The sequence below is a fragment of the Oncorhynchus masou genome, unplaced genomic scaffold (genome assembly GCF_036934945.1).
Source record: "Oncorhynchus masou masou isolate Uvic2021 unplaced genomic scaffold, UVic_Omas_1.1 unplaced_scaffold_1712, whole genome shotgun sequence".
Classification (NCBI taxonomy): Eukaryota; Metazoa; Chordata; class Actinopteri; order Salmoniformes; family Salmonidae; genus Oncorhynchus; species Oncorhynchus masou.
Genome location: NW_027007282.1, coordinates 36,960 through 57,866, shown reverse-complemented (window position 1 = coordinate 57,866; position 20,907 = coordinate 36,960). Strand labels below are relative to the sequence as shown.

The following is a 20,907-nucleotide window of genomic DNA, read 5'->3' as shown; positions in this document are numbered from 1 at the left end:
GTGTCTACCTGATAGTCCACATTGTGTTAGTAACTAGTGTCTACCTGATAGTCCACATTGTGTTAGTAACTAGTGTCTACCTGATAGTCCACATTGTGTCTACCTGATAGTCCACATTGTGTTAGTAACTAGTGTCTACCTGATAGTCCACATTGTGTTAGTAACTAGTGTCTACCTGATAGTCCACATTGTGTTAGTAACTACCTGATAGTGTCTACCTGATAGTCCACATTGTGTTAGTAACTAGTGTCTACCTGATAGTCCACATTGTGTTAGTAACTAGTGTCTACCCGATAGTCCACATTGTGTTAGTAACTAGTGTCTACCCGATAGTCCACATTGTGTTAGTAACTAGTGTCTACCTGATAGTCCACATTGTGTTAGTAACTAGTGTCTACCTGATAGTCCACATTGTGTCTACCTGATAGTCCACATTGTGTTAGTAACTAGTGTCTACCTGATAGTCCACATTGTGTTAGTAACTAGTGTCTACCTGATAGTCCACATTGTGTTAGTAACTAGTGTCTACCTGATAGTCCACATTGTGTTAGTAACTAGTGTCTACCTGATAGTCCACATTGTGTTAGTAACTAGTGTCTACCTGATAGTCCCAGTATTGTGTCTACCTGATAGTCCACATTGTGTTAGTAACTAGTGTCTACCTGATAGTCCACATTGTGTTAGTAACTAGTGTCTACCTGATAGTCCACATTGTGTCTACCTGATAGTCCACATTGTCTACCCTGTTAGTAACTAGTGTCTACCTGATAGTCCACATTGTGTTAGTAACTAGTGTCTACCTGATAGTCCACATTGTGTCTACCCGATAGTCCACATTGTGTTAGTAACTAGTGTCTACCTGATAGTCCACATTGTGTTAGTAACTAGTGTCTACCTGATAGTCCACTAGCAGCTCCTGATAGGTCCTTTAAAATAACGGGAGGCCACCCTGACGTTGTATTCCTGAGCTGGGTGGTAGAACTCAGCCAGACCCCAGTCTATGAGACGCAGCTGAGAGACAGAGAGACACAGACAGAGGATTGAGACACAGAGAGACAGAGAGACACAGACAGAGGAATTAGAGGGGGGGGGGTAGTGTGACATCTACAGAAGCAGAGCTTCCTGTTTAGCACTATGCTAACCTGCCTTCTAAGCCTTTTCAAAATGTCCTTCTGACCCACCGACTAGTGGACCATCTGGGAACTACGGATCTACAGTATGTCTGGGATCAATTTACATTTTGAAAAACAGTAAAAGAAGGCAAAGGAATTCAGTTGAAAATAGTCTGAATATTAAACGGATCCTTTTAAATTTATACAATTGAATATTCAGTTGGTTATTGAATTTTTTAAAAAAGGAATTGATCCATAAAGCCACAAAATGTCACTTTGAGGACGACCAGACCAAATTCACATAGAAACGTGTGTTATAGATCTGTCATTCTTAATTGAACACAAGTCTAAGATCTATTCTATGGGTGCTATTTCTATGCTTCCAGTTCTTACGTTTAGTTTTTTGCGTCTTTTAACTTTCAGTTTTGCTTCAAAAACAGCTGAAAATACAATATTTTAGGTCATGAAAAATATATTTCACTGCGGTTTAGATGCTACAATGATTCTCTACACTCATCTTTAATTTGAAGGGCTCCCGAGTGGCACAGCAGGTCTGATGCACTGCATCTCAGCTCTAGAGGCGTCACTACAGACACCCTGGTTAGAATCCAGGCTGTATCACAACCGCCCGTGATTGGGAGTCCCATAGGGCTGCGCACAATTGCCAGCCCGCGCCTGTGTAGGCGTCATTGTAAAATAATAATTTGTTCTTAAACCGACTTGCCTAGTTAAATAAAAAGGTTAAATAATTTTTTTTTTTTAAAAAATCTTGGCCTTCAGCTTTGTGTTCTGCTGGTGCAGCTCCATTACTGCCACCTGGTGGAGAAACAGAACCATGACAGCCCGCCCCACCCTGGGACCCCCCCCTCCATCTACACAGCGTTTTGGTGCCATACCTTGACCCAGTTAACACCTTCTGAAGTTCCCTCTCTGGATGAGACCCAATTATCTCTTCTTCCTCCCAAAGTGTGACCTTGTTTACTTCCCTCGACTGATTCTAACAGGAAATGACAGGCCTAACAAATATGGTAGGAACTCCCACTAACCTATGCATCCATCAATCCAATGCCATCCCATTACAGTGAGAGGATTACTGATTACTGCGGAATTCGTGTAGCACAACAATGTAAGCTTGCGAGACTTGCGGACGGTTGTAAGAGGTAAAAATCGAGTGTACACTTCAGGTGATATTTGGGACCCAGATTCTGTGACCGTCCTGATAAAACAACAGTGTTGATGCTCTGCTTCTGACCCAGGAGAAATGAGCTGCAGCTCCGGCTGCTATGAGGCCAGCTATTTGGGAAACACTGGCCTAGATTAGTAGGGAACAGGGGCAGGAATGGTGTTTATTATAACATACATTTTTTTTTTTAAATGGACTTCTTCTATAGAAATAGGTCCTGCCTCTCGCTAAATAGTCAAAAGTAGATTATTCAGTAGATGTTCCTACCGGTCCTAGACTATGGTGACATCTATATCAGGGGTTTACTCCAACCCTCCTCCTGGAGAGCTACCCTCCTGTAGGTTCACTCCAACCCTGCTCCTGGAGAGCTACCCTCCTGTAGGTTTTAACTCCAACCCTGCTCCTGGAGAGCTACCCTCCTGTAGGTTTTAACTCCAACCCTGCTCCTGGAGAGCTACCCTCCTGTAGGTTTTAACTCCAACCCTGCTCCTGGAGAGCTACCCTCCTGTAGGTTTAACTCCAACCCTGCTCCTGGAGAGCTACCCTCCTGTAGGTTTTAACTCCAACCCTGCTCCTGGAGAGCTACCCTCCTGTAGGTTCACTCCAACCCTGCTCCTGGAGAGCTACCCTCCTGTAGGTTTGCACTCCAACCCTGCTCCTGGAGAGCTACCCTCCTGTAGGTTTTCACTCCAACCCTGCTCCTGGAGAGCTACCCTCCTGTAGGTTTTCACTCCAACCCTGCTCCTGGAGAGCTACCCTCCTGTAGGTTTGCACTCCAACCCTGCTCCTGGAGAGCTACCCTCCTGTAGGTTTTAACTCCAACCCTGCTCCTGGAGAGCTACCCTCCTGTAGGTTTTCACTCCAACCCTGCTCCTGGAGAGCTACCCTCCTGTAGGTTTTCACTCCAACCCTGCTCCTGGAGAGCTACCCTCCTGTAGGTTCACTCCAACCCTGCTCCTGGAGAGCTACCCTCCTGTAGGTTTTAACTCCAACCCTGCTCCTGGAGAGCTACCCTCCTGTAGGTTTTCACTCCAACCCTGCTCCTGGAGAGCTACCCTCCTGTAGGTTTTCACTCCAACCCTGCTCCTGGAGAGCTACCCTCCTGTAGGTTTTAACTCCAACCCTGCTCCTGGAGAGCTACCCTCCTGTAGGTTTTAACTCCAACCCTGCTCCTGGATAAGCTACCCTCCTGTAGGTTTTAACTCCAACCCTGCTCCTGGATTTGCTACCCTCCTGTAGGCCACTCCAACCCTGCTCCTGGAGAGCTAGGTTTCACTCCAATGCTCCTGGAATGCCCTCCTGTAGGTTAACTCCAACCCATATAAGACATACACACGAAACACAACATGTAAAGTGTTGGTCCCATGTTTCAGGAGCTGAAATAAACCCCAAGAAATGTTCCATAAGCTTTGTCAGTGTGTATTTCATCAAATCTTGTGCACAAATTTGTTTCACATCTCTGTTACTGAGCATTTCTCCTTTGCCAAGATAATCCATCCACCTGATCGGTTCAGGATATGCAGGAAGATGATTAACCGGCACGATCATTACACAGGTGCACCTTGTGCTGGGGACAATAAAAGGCCACTAAAATGTGTAGTTGTGTCACAGCACAATACCACAAGTTGCAGGGAGCGATGGCAATTGGCATGCAGACTGCATGAATGTCCACCAGGGCTGTGGCCAGAGAATCACCTCATGTTCATTTTCTACCATAAGCATTCACCGCCACCATGACATTTTCAGCATGATAATGCACGGCAGTCGTCCCATTCACCTCCACCATCACCATGTTTCAGCATGATAATGTGCCGTGTGGTCTGCTGACCATCACCTCATGTTTCAACATGATAATGCCCCATAGTGGCGCCATTCACCTGCCACCATCACCTCATGTTTCAGCATGATAATGCATCCCATGTCGCGCCATTCACCTGCCACCATCACCTCATGTTTCAGCATGATAATCCATGGAGGCCACATGTCGCACCATTCACCTGCCACCATCACCTCATGTTTCAGCATGATAATGCATGGCCACATGTCGCGCCATTCACCTGCCACCATCACCTCATGTTTCAGCATGATAATGCATGGCCACATGTCGCGCCATTCACCTGCCACCATCACCTCATGTTTCAGCATGATAATGCATGGCCCCATGTCGCGCCATTCACCTGCCACCATCACCTCATGTTTCAGCATGATAATGCACGGCCACATGTCACAAGGATCTGTACACAATTCCTGGAAGCTGAAAACATCCCAGTTCTTCCATGGCCTGCACACTCAGAAATGTCACCCATTGAGCATGTTTGGGATGCTCTAGATGGGCAGCGTGTTCCAGTTCCCGCCAATATCCAGCAACATCGCAAAGCCATTTGAAGAGGGGTGGGACAACATTCCACAATCAACAGCCTGATGAACTCTGAAGGAGATGTGTCTCGCTGCATGAGGCAAATGGTGGTCACACCAGATACTGACTGGTTTTCTGATCCACGCCCCTACGTTTTTTTTTAAGGAAACTGTGACCAACAGATGCACATCTGTATTCCAGTCATGTAAAATCCATAGATTAAATGCGTAATGAATTCATTTCAATTGACCGATTTCCTTATATTAAACTAACTCAGTAAAACATTTGAAATTGTTGCATTTGCATCTATATTTTTTTGTTCAGTATAGATTCAAAAGGTTGTCAAAATGGGGAGACGTCTGTCCGCAATAAAGAGACGCTCTGCTTTTTTGACACCACAAAGTTCTGCAGGTTGTAGTTTTTATCTGATCTTGATTATTGTCCAGTTGTGTGGTCCAGTGCTGCAAGGAAAGACCTAGTTAAGCTGCAGCTGGCCCAGAACAGAGCGGCACGTCGTGCTCTTCATTGTAATCAGAGGGCTCATTTTAATACTATGCACGGCCAGTCTCTATTGGCTAAGAGTTGGATCCAGACTGACTACGTCTCCATTTTGTTTTGATAAGAAATACTCAGGTGTTGGAAATTCCAAATTGCTTACATAGTCAATTGACACACAGCACTGACACACAGCACTGACACACATCAGACATGCCACCAGGGGCATTTTCCACAGTCCCCAGGGGCAGAACACATTCAAGGAAAACGTATAGGATTATAATGAGCCATGGAAACTTCCATCTTATACAGTGCAAGTTAACAGCAAACCAGGTTAAAAACGAACACAAAGCAACACCTCCCGGCACAATGCCTCTTCCCTTATACACATAACCAGTAGGTGCCATGTACTGACCTACGTGGAACTGACACACACACGTGCACGTACACACACACACACGCACACGCGAGCACACACACGCGCACGTTTTCAGATGTTGGTAAATTGTAAAGTCTTTCTGTACTCCCTGTTCACCCATGACTGCGTGGCTGTGCACGACTCCAACACCATCCTTAAGGTAGGACTGACAGGTAGGACTGATCAGTGACGAGGCAGCCTGCAGAGAGGAGGTCAGAGACCTGGCAGTGTGGTGCCAGGACAACAATCTCTCCCTCAACGTCAGCAACATAAAGCAGCTGATCATGGACTACAGGGAATGGAGGGCTGAGATTGGCCCCCCATTCATATTGACGGGGCTGTAGTGAAGCGGGTTGAAAGCCTCAAGTTTCTCGGTGTCCACATCACTAAGGATCAAATCACGGACGACACGCACCAGTGATGGAAGCAGGAAAACATTCAGTTCGTAGAGCAACACCAGAGTCGTAGGTTCGATTCCAACAGTGGACCAGTTCAAAACAACATGAAAAATGACTCACTACTGTAGTGTCTCTGGATCAGAGAGTCTGTTAAATGACTCACTACTGTAGTGTCTCTGGATCAGAGAGTCTGTTAAATGACTCACTGGAGTCTCTGGATCAGAGAGTCTGTTAAATGACTCACTACTGTAGTGTCTCTGGATAAGAGAGTCTGTTAAATGACTCACTACTAGTCTCTGGATCAGAGAGTCTGTTAAATGACTCACTACTGTAGTGTCTCTGGATAAGAGAGTCTGTTAAATGACTCACTACTGTAAGTCTCTGGATAAGAGAGTCTGTTAAATGACTCACTACTGTAGTCTGTTAAATGACTCTCTGGATCAGAGAGTCTGTTAAATGACTCACTACGGTTCAGTCTCTCTGGATCAGAGAGTCTGTTAAATGACTCACTACTGTAAGTCTCTGGATAAGAGAGTCTGTTAAATGACTCACTACTCAGTCTCTGGATAAGAGAGTCTGTTAAATGACTCACTACGGTTCAGTCTCTGGATCAGAGAGTCTGTTAAATGACTCACTACGGTTCAGTCTCTCTGGATAAGGGCGGCTACTAAATAACGTAAATTAGCGGGAAAACAGTTGTCAATAGCGCACCGCACAAGCGAGCGGTTTCACGTGACCGATGAAAATATCCTGTTAGATATTCAGGAAGAAGGGAGATCCAATATGCAACAACTACCACGGGTCGCTAATATGACCAGGATTATCAACAACTACCACGGGTCGCTAATATGACCAGGATTATCAACAACTACCACGGGTCGCTAATATGACCAGGGTTGTGCCATTGGCTCCTGGACAAAGAAATTTGATACAAAATAAATAGCCTCCAAGGATATGTTGTGATTGACTAGGCTACTTTGAATCAAGGTAAGACATGCCTCATTGGTAGTAAAAAAAAAACTAAACATTCAAGTTTCAAAAAATTAAAGTTAATGTTTCCTAAAACGCATAGTGCCTCCAGCTCACTGCAAAGTGGTGTGTGAGGTGATGAAGCCTGCCTTCCGTTGCCGTTGGAGATGGTGTCTGACAAGACATTCCCCTCAAAGGCTCTGCATGTGTCTGGTGTGATAAAACGCATTAGGAATATACTGTTCTACACCCCACCCATTTAATTCCACTAAATTAACCACGAGACCGATAGGCATGACTAGTCAAATGTGTTTCCATCCACTGGTATTTTTTTTATTTTACCTTTATTTAACCAGGCAAGTCAGTTAAGAACAAATTCTTATTTTCAATGACGGCCTAGGAACAGTGGGGTTAACTGCCTGTTCAGGGGCAGAACGACAGATTTGTACCTTGTCAGCTCGGGGGTTTGAACTCTCAACCTTCCGGTTACTAGTCCAACGCTCTAACCACTTGGCTACCCTGCCGCGTTTTACCGTCAATGAATAGGCTAAAGATAAGCATTATTTCTAAATGGGATCTTCTTCTCCAGGACAATTGTCCGGTGCCAATTTATATCTGCTTTTCAACATCAGAAATGTAAATTGGCCAAGCGCCGGCTAACGGAAACCCTGTGCTCAACAGTTAATCAAACGGCCAACCAGACTATTTGCATTGACTCCCTTGTTTGCACTTACATTTTTCCACTGGCTCTATGCACACTCACTGGACTGTAGCCACACTCTGCTACTGTATTATCTATCCTGCCTTTTACCCCTAGTTTCCCCTCGCCACCACAGAGTTTCCCCCTAGCTACCACCAGGTTTCCCCCTAGCTACCCCCTAGTTACCCCCTAGTTACCACCTAATTACCCACATGTACATTGCCTTCAGAAAGTATTCAAATCCCTTGACTTATTCCACATTTTGTTGTGTTACAGCCTGAATTCTAAATGGATTAAATGATTTTTTTCTCACCTCTACACATACCATAATAACAAGGTGAAGGGGGGATTACACATTTGCAAAATGTATTGAAAATGAAAGAGAAATATCTAATGTACATAAGTATATTGGAAACGGTACTCCTTGTATGCAGCCTTGTTATTGTTATTTTCATTTACTTTTTACCTCTGCATTGCTGGGAAAGGGCTCGTAAGGAAGCATTTCACGGTAAAGTCTACGCCCGTTGTTCTCATAGCATAAAATGTTATTTGATTTTTTTTTTTGTGGGTCGACGGTTTTAGTGCTCATCACCGCATTCTCTACCGTAAAGTTGGTCTGGCCGTCTCTGATATCACGTAGGATGATACATTGCTGTGTTTTCATTCATAAAGCCTTTTTACAACAAAACTCACTGTACCTAACATCATTACTAACCTCTAGACATGAGAGGATAAGTCTGGAAAATTCATTCGGTCTGTATTGAGTTCGGTAAACCAGCTTTTAGGTTTTTTTTCCCTCCACTGTATTTGTGGAACAATATTGTCTCTGGGTCAATTCAAGAAGCTGATTGAGGACATTATTACTGATGAATGTGTTGGTTTTTTTATGACCATGTTTCTCATCTGTAAAAGAAACCTTGGCCTCAGTATGACTCCCTAAAAAATAAATAAAGGTTAAATATAATATATATATTTTAACCCCGTAGAGAACCAGGACAAAAAGAGAATATTGTTTGGGGGCGGGGCCAACTTCCATCATGTATGAATAGAGGATGATGTCAGCGAAACCAGAAATCCCCATAAAAAATTTAAAAAAAAAAAATCTCTCTGACAGAGAGAGTGTTTGATGTTGCTCACAGGTCTCTCCAGACTGTATCTCAATGAGAATAACCTGTTTAAATAAAGATGATCGGATGGCTACCTTTCTCGTCTGGTGGTCGATCATGACGTTGTGTGGTTTGACGTCCCTGTGCATGATCCCCATGCTATGGCAGTAGTCCAGAGCCTGTAGGAGACAACACAAAGGACAACACAGCCTATATCTGAAGGCTCGTTTCAGGCCCTCTTGACCCCACAAAAAAATTGTCAATGGAAACAAATTGAAGCCAAATGATTTGAAAAGTGGGATGCAACAGAGCCAAGCAAGGGGACCTGCCAGTTTCCCTTACCTTGAGAAGCTCGTACACATAGAAACGAATATCAAAGTCTGTTAACTTCTGGTAAAGTTCCTGTGAATGAATTTCAAACAAAAAGTTTAACTACAGTGCATTTGGAAAGTAATTCATACCACTTGACTTTTCCCACATTTTGTTACAGCCTTATTCTAAAATGTAGTAAAGAAGAAGAAAAAAAATGTCCTCAAACTACACACAATACCCCATAATGACAAACCAAAAACTGGTTGTGTTAAATTTGGAAATGTAAAAAAAAAAAATTGAATTTTGTATTTATTTTTTACATAAGTATTCAGAACCTTTGCTTGGAGACTTGAAATAGCTCTGGTACATCCTGTTTCCATTGATCATCCTTGAGATGTTTCTACAGCTTGATTGGAGCCCACCGGTGGTAAATTCAATTGATCGGACATGCACACACATGGCTATATAAAAAATGTCCGACAGTGGACAGTGCATGTCAGAGCAAAAACCAAGCCATGAGGTTGAAGGAAATGTCCGTAGAGGTCCGAGACAGGATGGTGTCGAGGCACAGATCAGGGGAAGGGTATCAAAAAAAAAATGTATGCAGCATTGAAGGTCCCCAAGAACACAGTGGCCTCCATCATTCTTAAATTAAAGAAGTTTGGAACCACCAACAATCTTCCGAGAGCTGTCCGCCCGGACAAACTGAGCAATCGAGGGAGAAGGGCCACGGTCAGGGAGGTGACCAAGAACCCAAAGGTCACTGACAGAGCTCTAGAGTTCCTCTGTGGAGATGGGAGAACCTTCTAGAAGGACAACCATCTATGCAGCACTCCACCAATCTGGCCTTTACGGTAGAGTGGCCAGACGGAAGCCACTCCTCAGTAAAAGGCACACGACAGCTTGCTTGGAGTTTGCCAATGGGCGCCATAAAGGCGGACCATTTTCTCTGGTCTGATGAAACCAAAATGTAACTGATTGGCCTGAATTCCAAGCGTCACCCCCAGAGGAAACCTGGCACCATCCCTACAGCAGGGAATGGTGGTGGCAGCATCGTGCTCTGGAGGAAACCTGGCACCATCCCTACAGCGGGGAATGGTGGTGGCAGCATCACATTTACATTTAAATGGCAGCATCATGCTCTTATCCAGGCACCATCCCTAGCAAATGGTGGTGGAATCATGCATTCTGACATCCAGTGGAACAGCATCATGCTCTGGAGGAAACCTAGTGCATCCCTAAATCATTTAGCAGAAACCTGGCAGCATCCCTACAGCGGGGAATGGTGGTGGCAGGGGAGGAAATGGCACCATCCCTACTTTATCCTATCCTAGGTATTCCTTGAAGAATGGTGGGGCAGCATTGTCAGGTGCACCATCCCTACAGCGGAGAATGGTGGTGGCAGCATGCTCTGGAGGAAACCTGGCACCATCCCTACAGCGGGGAATGGTGGTGGCAGCATCATGCTCCGGGTATGATTTTCAGCGGCAGGGACTGGGAGACTAGGCAGGATCGAGGGAAAGATGAACGGAGCAAAGTAAAGAGAGATCCTTGATGAAAACCTGCTCCAGAGCGCTGAGGACCACAGACTGGGGCAAAAGGTTTACATTCCAACAGGACAACAACCCAAAGCACACAGCCAACAGAACACAGGAATGGCTTTGGAACAAGTCTCAATGTCCTTGAGTGGCCCAGCCAGAGCCAAGACTTGAACCTGGTCGAACAGCTCTGGAGAGACCTGAAAGTAGCTGTGCAGCAACGCTTCCCATCCAACCTGAGAGCTTGAGAGGATCTGCAGAGATACAGGTGACAGAGCTTGAGAGGATCTGCAGAGATACAGGTGACAGAGCTTGAGAGGATCTGCAGAGATACAGGTGACAGAGCTTGAGAGGATCTGCAGAGATACAGGTGACAGAGCTGAGAGGATCTGCAGAGATACAGGTGACAGAGCTTGAGAGGATCTGCAGAGATACAGGTGACAGAGCTTGAGAGGATCTGCAGAGATACAGGTGACAGAGCTTGAGAGGATCTGCAGAGATACAGGTGACAGAGCTTGAGAGGATCTGCAGAGATACAGGTGATAGAGCTTGAGAGGATCTGCAGAGATACAGGTGACAGAGCTTGAGAGGATCTGCAGAGATACAGGTGACAGAGCTTGAGAGGATCTGCAGAGATACAGGTGTGCCAAGCTTGTAGCATCATACCCAAGACTCAAGGCTGTAATCGCTGCCAAAGGTGCTTCAACAAAGTATTGAGTAAATGGTCTGAATACTTATGTAAATGTGATATTTTGTTTTGCAAAAAAAAAAATCAAAACATTTGTTTTTGCTTTGTCATTATGGGATACTGTGTGTAGATTGTATTTTTTTCTTCAAATGTAATCAATTTTAGAATAGCGCTGTAACAGAATGTGGAAAAAGTCAAGGGGTCTGAATACTCTCGGAAGGCAATGTACCTTCAAAAACGTTTACAGATTAAAAAAGTATTTGTTAGATGATATCAGTATATTGTCATGTCTTAACATTTCAAACAGACAATTACCTTAGAGAGAGAGATCAGTAACTTAAAAAAAAAATAATGTTGTAGTGGTTTCACACGAATGCATGATATTCACCAAACATCAGTACCTTAAAATCTGTGTTATTGATGCACTCAAAGACAAGGGCCGGCGTTCTAGACTGCAGAGAGACAAGATGGGAGAATTCATCCTCGATTAATTAAGAAGAAGATGGCAGTGAGAGAGAGTTCTATTGTTGAGGACACAATCACCAGCACACATTTCAACAAGAGCAGAGCAGCACACCACTAAAGGCTAATAAACTGATGGGAGAGACATTACAATGAAAACAGTCTCACACTCATCTCTCTCCTTGCTTGTGGGATTTATCACCAACATCGTCCAAATAGCCTTCATCGGGGGGGGGGTCTCTCATTCTAGAGTTTAACTTCGCCGATAGCGGGCTTTGAGAAAAAGTTTGACTTACTATGACTGTGATAGGTGGTTGTCTTACCTAGCTAAGATGAATGCACTAACTGTGAGTGGCTCTGGATAAGAGTCTGCTAAACAACTGAAATGTAAATATGTTAGTCAGAACCTCACTGTGACGGTGTGGGCTCATTAATTCCCTTTTCGTAGAGGGGAGGTCACACCCCTAAATACAAATAAACATGCACCCAATGGAGGTACTGGGGCTGACCAGAGACCACAGAAATATAATCTATAGAATAGTGTATTGGGGCTGACCAGAGAGACCACAGAAATATAATCTATAGAAGGGAGTACTGGGGCTGACCAGAGACCACAGAAATATAATCTATAGAATGGTGTACTGGGGCTGACCAGAGAGACCACAGAAATATAATCTATAGAAGGGAGTACTGGGGCTGACCAGAGAGACCACAGAAATATAATCTATAGAACAGGCCAAATCATTGATGTTATTATGGGATGACTGGCAGCCATTGCCAGTCAATTTATGATTGTCTGAGGCTCTAAACCCCTTCTAGAGATGATATTTCTACGAGAGAGAGAGAGAGAGACATACCACAGGATCCTTCACTGTGTCCACCAGGCGGATGATGTTGGTTCCACCACGCAAGTTCTCCAGGATCTTAATCTCTCGCTTGATCTTCTTCTTCTTGACAGGCTGAAACAAGAGATCAATCATTTCCCAGACTTAAACACAACAACAACAAAGACCCTCAAAGCCTCAAACAGGCAGGGTCGTATTCTCCAGAACCAAACGGAAACAATTGGATCGAAACGGGGTGACACTTAACTCGACACACTCCATTGGGGCGGCAGGGTAGCCTAGTGGTTAGAGCGTTGGACTAGTGACCGGAAGGTTACAAGTTCAAATCCCTGAGCTGACAAGGTACAAATCTGTCGTTCTGCCCCTGAACAGGCAGTTAACCCACTGTTCCTAGGCCGTCATTGAAAATAAGAGTTTTTTCTTAACTGACTTGCCTAGTTAAATAAAGGTAAAATAAAAAAATATTGGGTGTGCGCACTAACGAATACGACGCTGTTCAATGGAAGGCCAAATGTTTTAAGTCAGGGGCAACATGTCTAGGTTGAGGGGCCTATTAACCCCATTGTCTACACCTACGGAAAAAAATATATTCAAAACACATTAAAAAAATGACAGCAGCTCACCTTGAGGATTTTAACCACCACTTTCTCATTGTTACTGACGTTGACGGCTTCAAACACCTCGCTGTATTTCCCTCGGCCCAGCTTACGCACCAACTGGTAGTTGTCCTGATTACTGGAGAGAGAAGAACAAGAGAATCCTGAGAAGAGACCAGCGGGGGAATGGTAGGAGTACATGCATGCAGTAGGGTTATTATCCGGATTATCTGGAAGGGATAACACACATTTACAACAGGGTTCTCCTAACTCCTGTCCCGAAGAGACAACCGAGTGATAAACAGACGTTTGATCAAACCCTGTAGACTTGCAATGAAAGCGTGCGCACCCAACTCTCCAGAATTAGAGAACCCTAGTAACTAACAGTTAGTAGAATAGCTACATCCTTCTTTACCTCCAGCTTGGCACGTGTGCATCGTAGTCCCAGTAGTCCCTGGTCTTCTGCGTGTTGACATCGGTGTAGACCCGAGCTTTACTGCTGACCGTAGGAGGGGGCATCGCGAGCTTGGACGCCCGGTGCTGATGGGGCTCACCTTCCACAACAATACTACTCTTCTTGGCGCGAAATTGGAAGGCAGGGCACCGACTTTCGGGGACCCTAGATTTAGTTAACTCCGTGTAAGATGGCTTAACATTGGTTTGGGCTACTTTCGTCCGTAGTTGGTGACCGCAGTCGGCAGAACTTGCTGTGCGGATTGTCAACGCTACGATGAGCGAGTGCCTGATGCACCTGAACAGCCTGTCTGGCAAGATGCTATGGTGGACCGCCAGTTTCAGGGAGGCGGCAGGAGAAAGGGGAAAGAGGACGAGGTAGACTAACACAATTGGCAATAAGGATTCAATATCGGACAGCTAGTTAGTAACTCAAATCGAGAAATGGTTTAAAAAGCAATTTACGAGGCCGAGAGCTGGGCAAGCTAATTGAATTTGACAGACCCCTCTGGTATAAGCAAGATAAGTTAGCTAGTTAGCCTAGATGCTAACCAGCTAAGTTGGGCCCCAGTGTTCATCACAATACTAACGTAAACGAATACGATAAGCCAACATAAGTACAATATCAAACAGCAAGCTTGAGTGGCGATAATAAGTTATTTAACAATGGTCAGTTGGTTTAGAAAAGACGTGAAATCCCGTCTCGCTACATGTACGTTACTGTAGAAATGATTGTCGTTAGCTAGCCTGCTACTGTTAGCTAGCTAGCAGCGCACTCGGGTAGGAAGTCCAGCGACATGTATTTGGGCTTGCGGTGGCACCCTCTCCAGGGCGCAAAGTTCGAGAAAAATGCCTGAGAATATGACACTTGAAACCGCTTGAATATGTTTTTGAGTCTGGCTAATGGGTTTAGCTTAAATATTCATTCCCAAGAAGACTCCGTCGTTCAAGTCGTTGCTGCTGTGGACTCCGTTGCAACAAAAAAAAAAACTCACCCGGAAGTAGTCGCCAGTGACCCCGCCTCCCCAAAACGCAACATTGGAGCCACTATTGGAGTCGTTGATGTAACGGCCCAAAGATCACTACTCTGTCTTGTTACCGTCCGCATTCTAACCAGCAGGGGTTTCATTTGTAGCGGGTTTCGTTTAAAGATATATCACACATTTTTAACCTAGCAATTGCTTTATTGAAACATAAACTATATCTTATTTGACGAAGTAAATGTATATAAACCTTTCTGCAAATATCTAGAGAAAGTCTGAAATACGTACCAAATTAGTCACATGATCACTCTCAATATTCACATGCACTTTTCTTTCAGGTGTGGTGTATTGTAATTCCACCTCGGTACCTGATAATTAAAAAAATGTGCACCTCGTGGACAACATTTCCATGTGCATTGAAGTATTGTGTTTGTGTATGAGACCGTTTCCTGTTTTCTGTCAAGAACTTCCTTTTCTGTCAAGAACTAGTAGTACTTTGACCCCTCTCGAATGTGTGGTAAGTTACTGTCCAGTGTATTTAAGCGAACACAAATACTGTAAAACAATAATATTGTAAGATTTGTTTATTTTGTTAGTGCAGTGTGTATATGAACATGATATACTGTACATATCATTCAAGATTGAATGCAGCCTACACAGATTAAGCCACAGAATGATGCCATCGTCTATATCTCCCAGTTGACAAAAAAATTGATGGCAGCAGAGGCAGACGCACAGACTGGGACATATTTGACCAGCGTTGGCATGCAGAAGGCCTGTCGAGAGCATCAAAACCGTGATGCATCATGGGGAAATTGTGACCGACTGACCGATCTGAGTAGTTAATTATGATTCAAGGTGACTTGGAGATTAGTCAGTCACGCCTTTAAAAAAAAATGTTTTGGCTGCAATGTCAAACACGCTCATAGCCGAGCTGCAGACACAAGTGCTTGACTACCTCATCATCCTACCCAGGTCAAACATAAAACATCTTCCCAAGTTGCACCCTACTCCTTATAGCTTGCACTACTTTTGACCAGAGGCCCTGGTATACTACATAGGGAATAGGGTGCCATTTAAGATGAATCCACCACATGACATTCTCACTGCTAACCTTTCAGTTTCATATCCTCATTCCAAATACACATTGTGAGCATACGGTTTATTTTTTCTCTCCTTCCAAATACACTTATCATAAAACAATATAAAAAAAACAACATATGTATAAACTTGAATTACATAATCACATACTATTTTTCTCCTTCTTCTCCACCTCAACATATAGACATACTAACATAAAAGTCCTCTCACAGCTATTTCAGGGGCAACTGAGGGAACGATTTGTGCAATTGGGACCCTAACTTGGCAAGGTTTACATGAAGACCTCCTAGGCACAAACCAAGGCCAACATGTCCAAATAAAAGTCATGATAAAGAGATTGATGTGTGTTTTTTTAATTTTATTTTTTTAAATCACACGATAACTTCTAGGTTGAAATCCAGATGTAGACATTACTGGTTGAAACAAAAACCAGTGGGCCGTTGTCTTACGACCAACTGTCTGCTCTGTGGGTTGAGGGACGAGCGTAGCGTAGGAGTGATCCCACCTGTCGGAGGACAATGCCACCGGACCGGAGGATGTCCTCCACACCCCTTTTTGCTTAAATACAAAAACACAAAACAATCTCAACTCAACAGGGTCGAAAAAGCAGGTAGCAGAAGCAGTTCTTCAACACGTTTTGACAACTTCTACCACTAAGTTTGTTAATATGTTAGCGTGTACTGTTTATGTACAACCAGTGCGTATAGGATTCAGAGGTTGTGAGCGTCGTCGGCCCATTCCCTGTGCACGTTTTATTTGATGTAACGAGGCAAGTCAGTTAAGAACAAATTCTTATTTACAATGACGGCCTACCCCTGGGCCAAACGCGGACGACGCCCCCTATGGGACTCAATCACGGCCGGTTGTGATACAGCCTGGAATCGGACCAGAGATGCAGTGCCACTCGGGAGCCCCACGTTGATGGAGAGATATGGTATGTGTTTATTTCTATGACATAGGGAGCCAAAGTAGTCCAGAATGCGGGGAAATATTCCCATTGATACATACTACAGTAGTTGCTATTCATTATAGTACAGAGATGAGACAGTTTATCTACCACAGATTTCCAAAGAGAACACAAGATATAACTTGTCACATTTTTTTCTTCTTTTTTTTAAGCAAACCTAAGCTACTACAGTACAACAGTGATGCTAAATATAAACATATTTCACAATTATAAATTGGGTGGTTCGAGCCCTGAATGCTGATTGGCTGACAGCCGTGGTATACTACAGGTATAACAAAACATGTATTTTAACTGCTCTAATTACATTGATAACCAGTTTATAAAGGCCCCTCATGGGGGTTGTGGTATATGACCAATATACCACAGCTAAGGGCTCCGCATTGCACCGTGCATAAGAACAGCCCTTAGCCGTGGTATATTGGCCATATACCACAACCCCTCGGGCCATATTGCTTAAATATACTCATGCAGAAACGTATATTTAAGTCTATGAGGGGTGGGGTTTATTGGGCATTACTAACAGCCAACCAGAGGGTTAAGGGGGAGTTCAACACGTAGTGTGGCCAAAACTTGAACCAAACCACAGCAAAGAAATTATATGACCATGAAGGAGTCAGAGAATAAGACCCCCCCCACACAATTTTCTTAAACATTTCATTTCCATAAATGTTTTAAAAAGCAACTAAGTATTTGATGTTACAACGCATGAATACATTTCCAATGCCTTTTCAGATTAAAAGATTCCTTTTCAAGTTGCATTTTTCCTGCATCCAACAAGGTGACCACAGTTGATCTGGATCATGGGTAGTTGATGTACTGTTTTCAGTTGATCTGGATCATGGGTAGTTGATGTACTGTTTTCAGTTGATCTGGGTCATGGGTAGTTGGAAGTCACTAATGAAGGGCAGAACATGGGCAGAACATTGGTGTGAGGAAGAAGGTGTCAATAATAACTTCATGGTTAGGATTAAGCAGAGTTTTACCATTGTTTATGCAAAAGGGTGTGGGGGAGGGGGTGTGTGTGTGGGGGTGTAACTAAATGTAAATAATAAATGTGTGGTTATATACAAATAAGGTGTCAGGAAGGGTGTTGCTGTATGCCTGGCGGGTAACGCTCCACGTCACGGCGTGTGTTCACACTGTACAGGCGCTCAACAGCAGCAGACCTGCTCACTGTATACACGGGGCTGTGGGATAACCGCCTCCTTCTGCAGTGTGCTGGACTGTGTGCTCCTGGAGGGCTCCCAGGTTCACAAAACGCTCCCCGCACCACACGCACTTAAACTGGGCTTCCCGCGAGTGCACCGCCTGGTGCTTCACCAGGTGCTCCCTCTGTTTGAAGCTCTTGTCGCAGCTGGAGCACTTGTAAGGCTTCTCGCCGGTGTGAACGCGGCGGTGCCGTTGCAGCTCCGAGGAATACTTGAAGCGCTTCTCGCAGTCGGGGCACTTCAGGGGCTTCTCCCGCGACGGGTCGCAGCGGTGCGTCACGAACTCGGACGGCGACAGGAAGCGTCGGTTGCACAGGGAGCACTTCAGCGGCTTCTCCTGACAGCTGGAGTTCTGGTGGCGCTGGAGCGTGGACTTCTTCTTGTAGCCTTTGCCACACACGTCACACTTGTAGGGCTTCTCCACCGCCGGCGTGGCCGCGGTCACGGAGCCAGACGCCGACCCTGAGCCGGTGCATTTGTGCCGGAGCAGTTCACCGGATTGGCTGAAGCCTTTCTGGCAGGAAGCACACTTGAACAGGCTCTCCATGCCATGGACGTGCTGGTGGTACAGCAGGTGGGAGGGCTGCAGGAAACCCTTGTCACATAGGTTACACTTAAAAGGCCGGTCGGCTGGGTTCTTGTGAGTGCGGCGGTGACGAACGAGGGCGTACTGCTGCTTGAAGCTCATCTGGCACTCCTCGCACTGGAACGGGCGTTCCTCGGAGTGCGTGCGTTCGTGCTGCCGCAGATCCGAAGGCCGCTTGAAGCCCTTCCCGCACGAGCCGCAGCGGAACGGCCTGTCCAACGTCACTGTGGGCTGGCACTGGTGGTGCAGCAGCTCCGACGACTCCTTGAAGTGCATCTCGCACAAATTGCACTTGAACAGGTGCTCGCCGGAGTGGGCGTACATGTGGCGCACAAGGTGTGAGCGGTGCTTGAAGCACTTTTCACAGACGGCACACTTGTAGGGCCGCTCTGAGCTGTGGGTGCGCTGGTGGTGGGCCAGGTGAGAGGACTGGCTGAAGCTCTTGTCACAGGTGTCACACTTGTAAGGCTTTTCTCCCGTGTGCACCCGCTCGTGTCGCGACAGCTCAGACAGATGCCGAAAGCCCTTGTGGCACACCGAGCACTTGTAGGGCCTGTCTGGTCCCGAAGCCTCAAACGCCGTAGGGGCTGACGCTCCGCACGTCGCCCCGCCACTGGAGGCCTCGCCCGTGGACGGGTTGGCGGCGGAGGACGTGGGGGTGTTGTTGCCAGAACCTGGGCGGTAGGTCTTCTCACAGATGGAACACTTCATGGGGTTGTTGCCGTTGTTGTGGCGTTGTGGTGCTGTGCCAGCGAGGTGAGCAAAGAGAAACCCATCTTACACACGCCACACACAAACGGCTTCTGCTCCACCTGTACACACTGATGCTCCAGCAGATCAGTGGCCTGGCAGAAGATCTTCATACATTGGGTACACTGGAACGACCGATCCCCGGTCCCCATACACTGGTGCTCATGTGGATTAGCTAGGTGGGATATGTCATGGCCGCAGGCTCCGCACTTGTGCCCTCCCTCGCCTCCTACCTGCAGGGTAGGCTGCTGGGCGGGTACGGCGTGCTGCTGGCCGTGCTGGGGCTGCTGCTGGAGGGATGCCACATCCGGCTGGAGGACGATCCCGTACACGGCACAGCCCAGGGCGCTGTCGGAGCCTGGGGGAGGTTGTGCACCACGGTGGGTGGGGGGGCCACTGCGTGCTGCTGCCACGCCTCAGTCATCCTGCTGCTTCGCACGTATTGATTCAGTTTTGACTGTGTGAAGGGGAGGCCCAGGAGTATCCAATAAGGCCCGGCTATGGGGGCAGGTTTTGGTCGGGCTGGTGATGTCCAACAGGTGTGTTTTCTACTGGCTCTTATCAATAGGTGATACACATCTGGTCGTCCACTAGTAAAAGGGCAGAAACCCTGCAGAGGGAGAGACAGAGGGGGTATATGAACATGATGTAAATGATACAAATTTTATGCAATGGATCCATGTATGTTTTTTATTTATTTAACATTTTATTTAACTCGGAAAGTCAGTTAAGAACAAATTCTTATTTTACAATGACGGCCTACACCGGCCAATCCCGTACGACGCTGGGCCAATTAGTCGCCTCCCTATGTGATAGAGCCTGGAATCGAACCAGGGTGTCTGTAGTGACGCCTCTAGAGCTGAGATGCAGTGCATCAGACCTCCGCGCCACTCGGGAGCCCATGTGCATTGTTTTTAACTGCAACGCAATGCTATTACCAAATCTATGGTATTAATACTCTCAAAACGACTGGATTTGATTTTTTATACATTTTTAGGATTGTATACATTTCGAGATGGACATAGACTACAGCTTAAAGGTTTAGCTACAGATTTTAAAACCAGATCATGTGATTCAAACCCCAAAGAATGGTTTCATTACACTGGTATTACAGGTGTCTATACAAAACGTCACCAGAGATTTTAACTAAACTGGTATTGGCGATACCATCTTCCTCCTCGATTAATAGTCAAATGTTTGTGTCCAGCTGCAGGGGTCTGTTTAAATTTAGATAATGCTCCGTTTTTAAAATAAAACGTTGTTTTTTACATGAAGTACACATTGTTGGATTAATTCATAGAGCCCCCCAAAAAATATTTATTTTAACAATGGAGCATTTTCTAGATTCAAACGGACATGGTCCTTCCCGTTTCCACGGATCGAGGACGACAGTCACCCAAGTCATAGACCGTTCTCTCTGCTGCCGCACGGAAAGCGGTACCGGAGCGCCAAGACCAGCTCCTTAACCGCTTCCCACCCCCGAGCCATAAGACTGCTGAACAATTCATCAAACGGTCACCCGGACTATTTACATTGTTTTAATACTGCTGCTACTCACTGTTTATTATCTATGCATAGTCACTTTACCCCTACATACATGTACAAAGTACCTCGACTAACTTGCACATTGATTCGGTACCAGTACCCCCTGCATATAGCCACGTTATTGAAACCTAATCTT

At 45.5% G+C, this 20,907-nt stretch overlaps 1 protein-coding gene and 1 pseudogene across 1 annotated transcript; both read right to left on the bottom strand.

Annotated features, from left to right (window-relative positions):
- Positions 1-892: 892 nt before the first annotated feature.
- On the bottom strand, positions 893-13,816 carry LOC135532067 (casein kinase II subunit alpha'-like). The gene is made up of 7 exons (XM_064959713.1): positions 13,594-13,816; positions 13,206-13,317; positions 12,595-12,696; positions 11,677-11,727; positions 9,080-9,139; positions 8,833-8,916; positions 893-1,011 (listed from the first exon to the last, which is right to left on the bottom strand). Exons 1-7 carry the CDS (start codon positions 13,695-13,697, stop codon positions 907-909), a joined length of 618 nt encoding a protein of 205 aa, XP_064815785.1. The 5' UTR covers positions 13,698-13,816; the 3' UTR covers positions 893-906.
- A 1,367-nt stretch (positions 13,817-15,183) lies between these two features.
- On the bottom strand, positions 15,184-19,642 carry LOC135532068 (zinc finger protein 319-like; annotated as a pseudogene).
- Positions 19,643-20,907: the final 1,265 nt, after the last annotated feature.

Bases quoted from the DNA above. Each gene is read 5' to 3' on its own strand.
- LOC135532067 (XM_064959713.1), bottom strand. From the start codon at position 13,697: ATGCCCCCTCCTACGGTCAGCAGTAAAGCTCGGGTCTACACCGATGTC. The intron at 13,318-13,593 runs GTAAAGAAGGAT...TTCTCTCTCCAG, and splicing joins GCACACGTGCCAAGCTGGAG to TAATCAGGACAACTACCAGT. The intron at 9,140-11,676 runs GTACTGATGTTT...ATTCATTCACAG, and splicing joins TCAATAACACAGATTTTAAG to GAACTTTACCAGAAGTTAAC.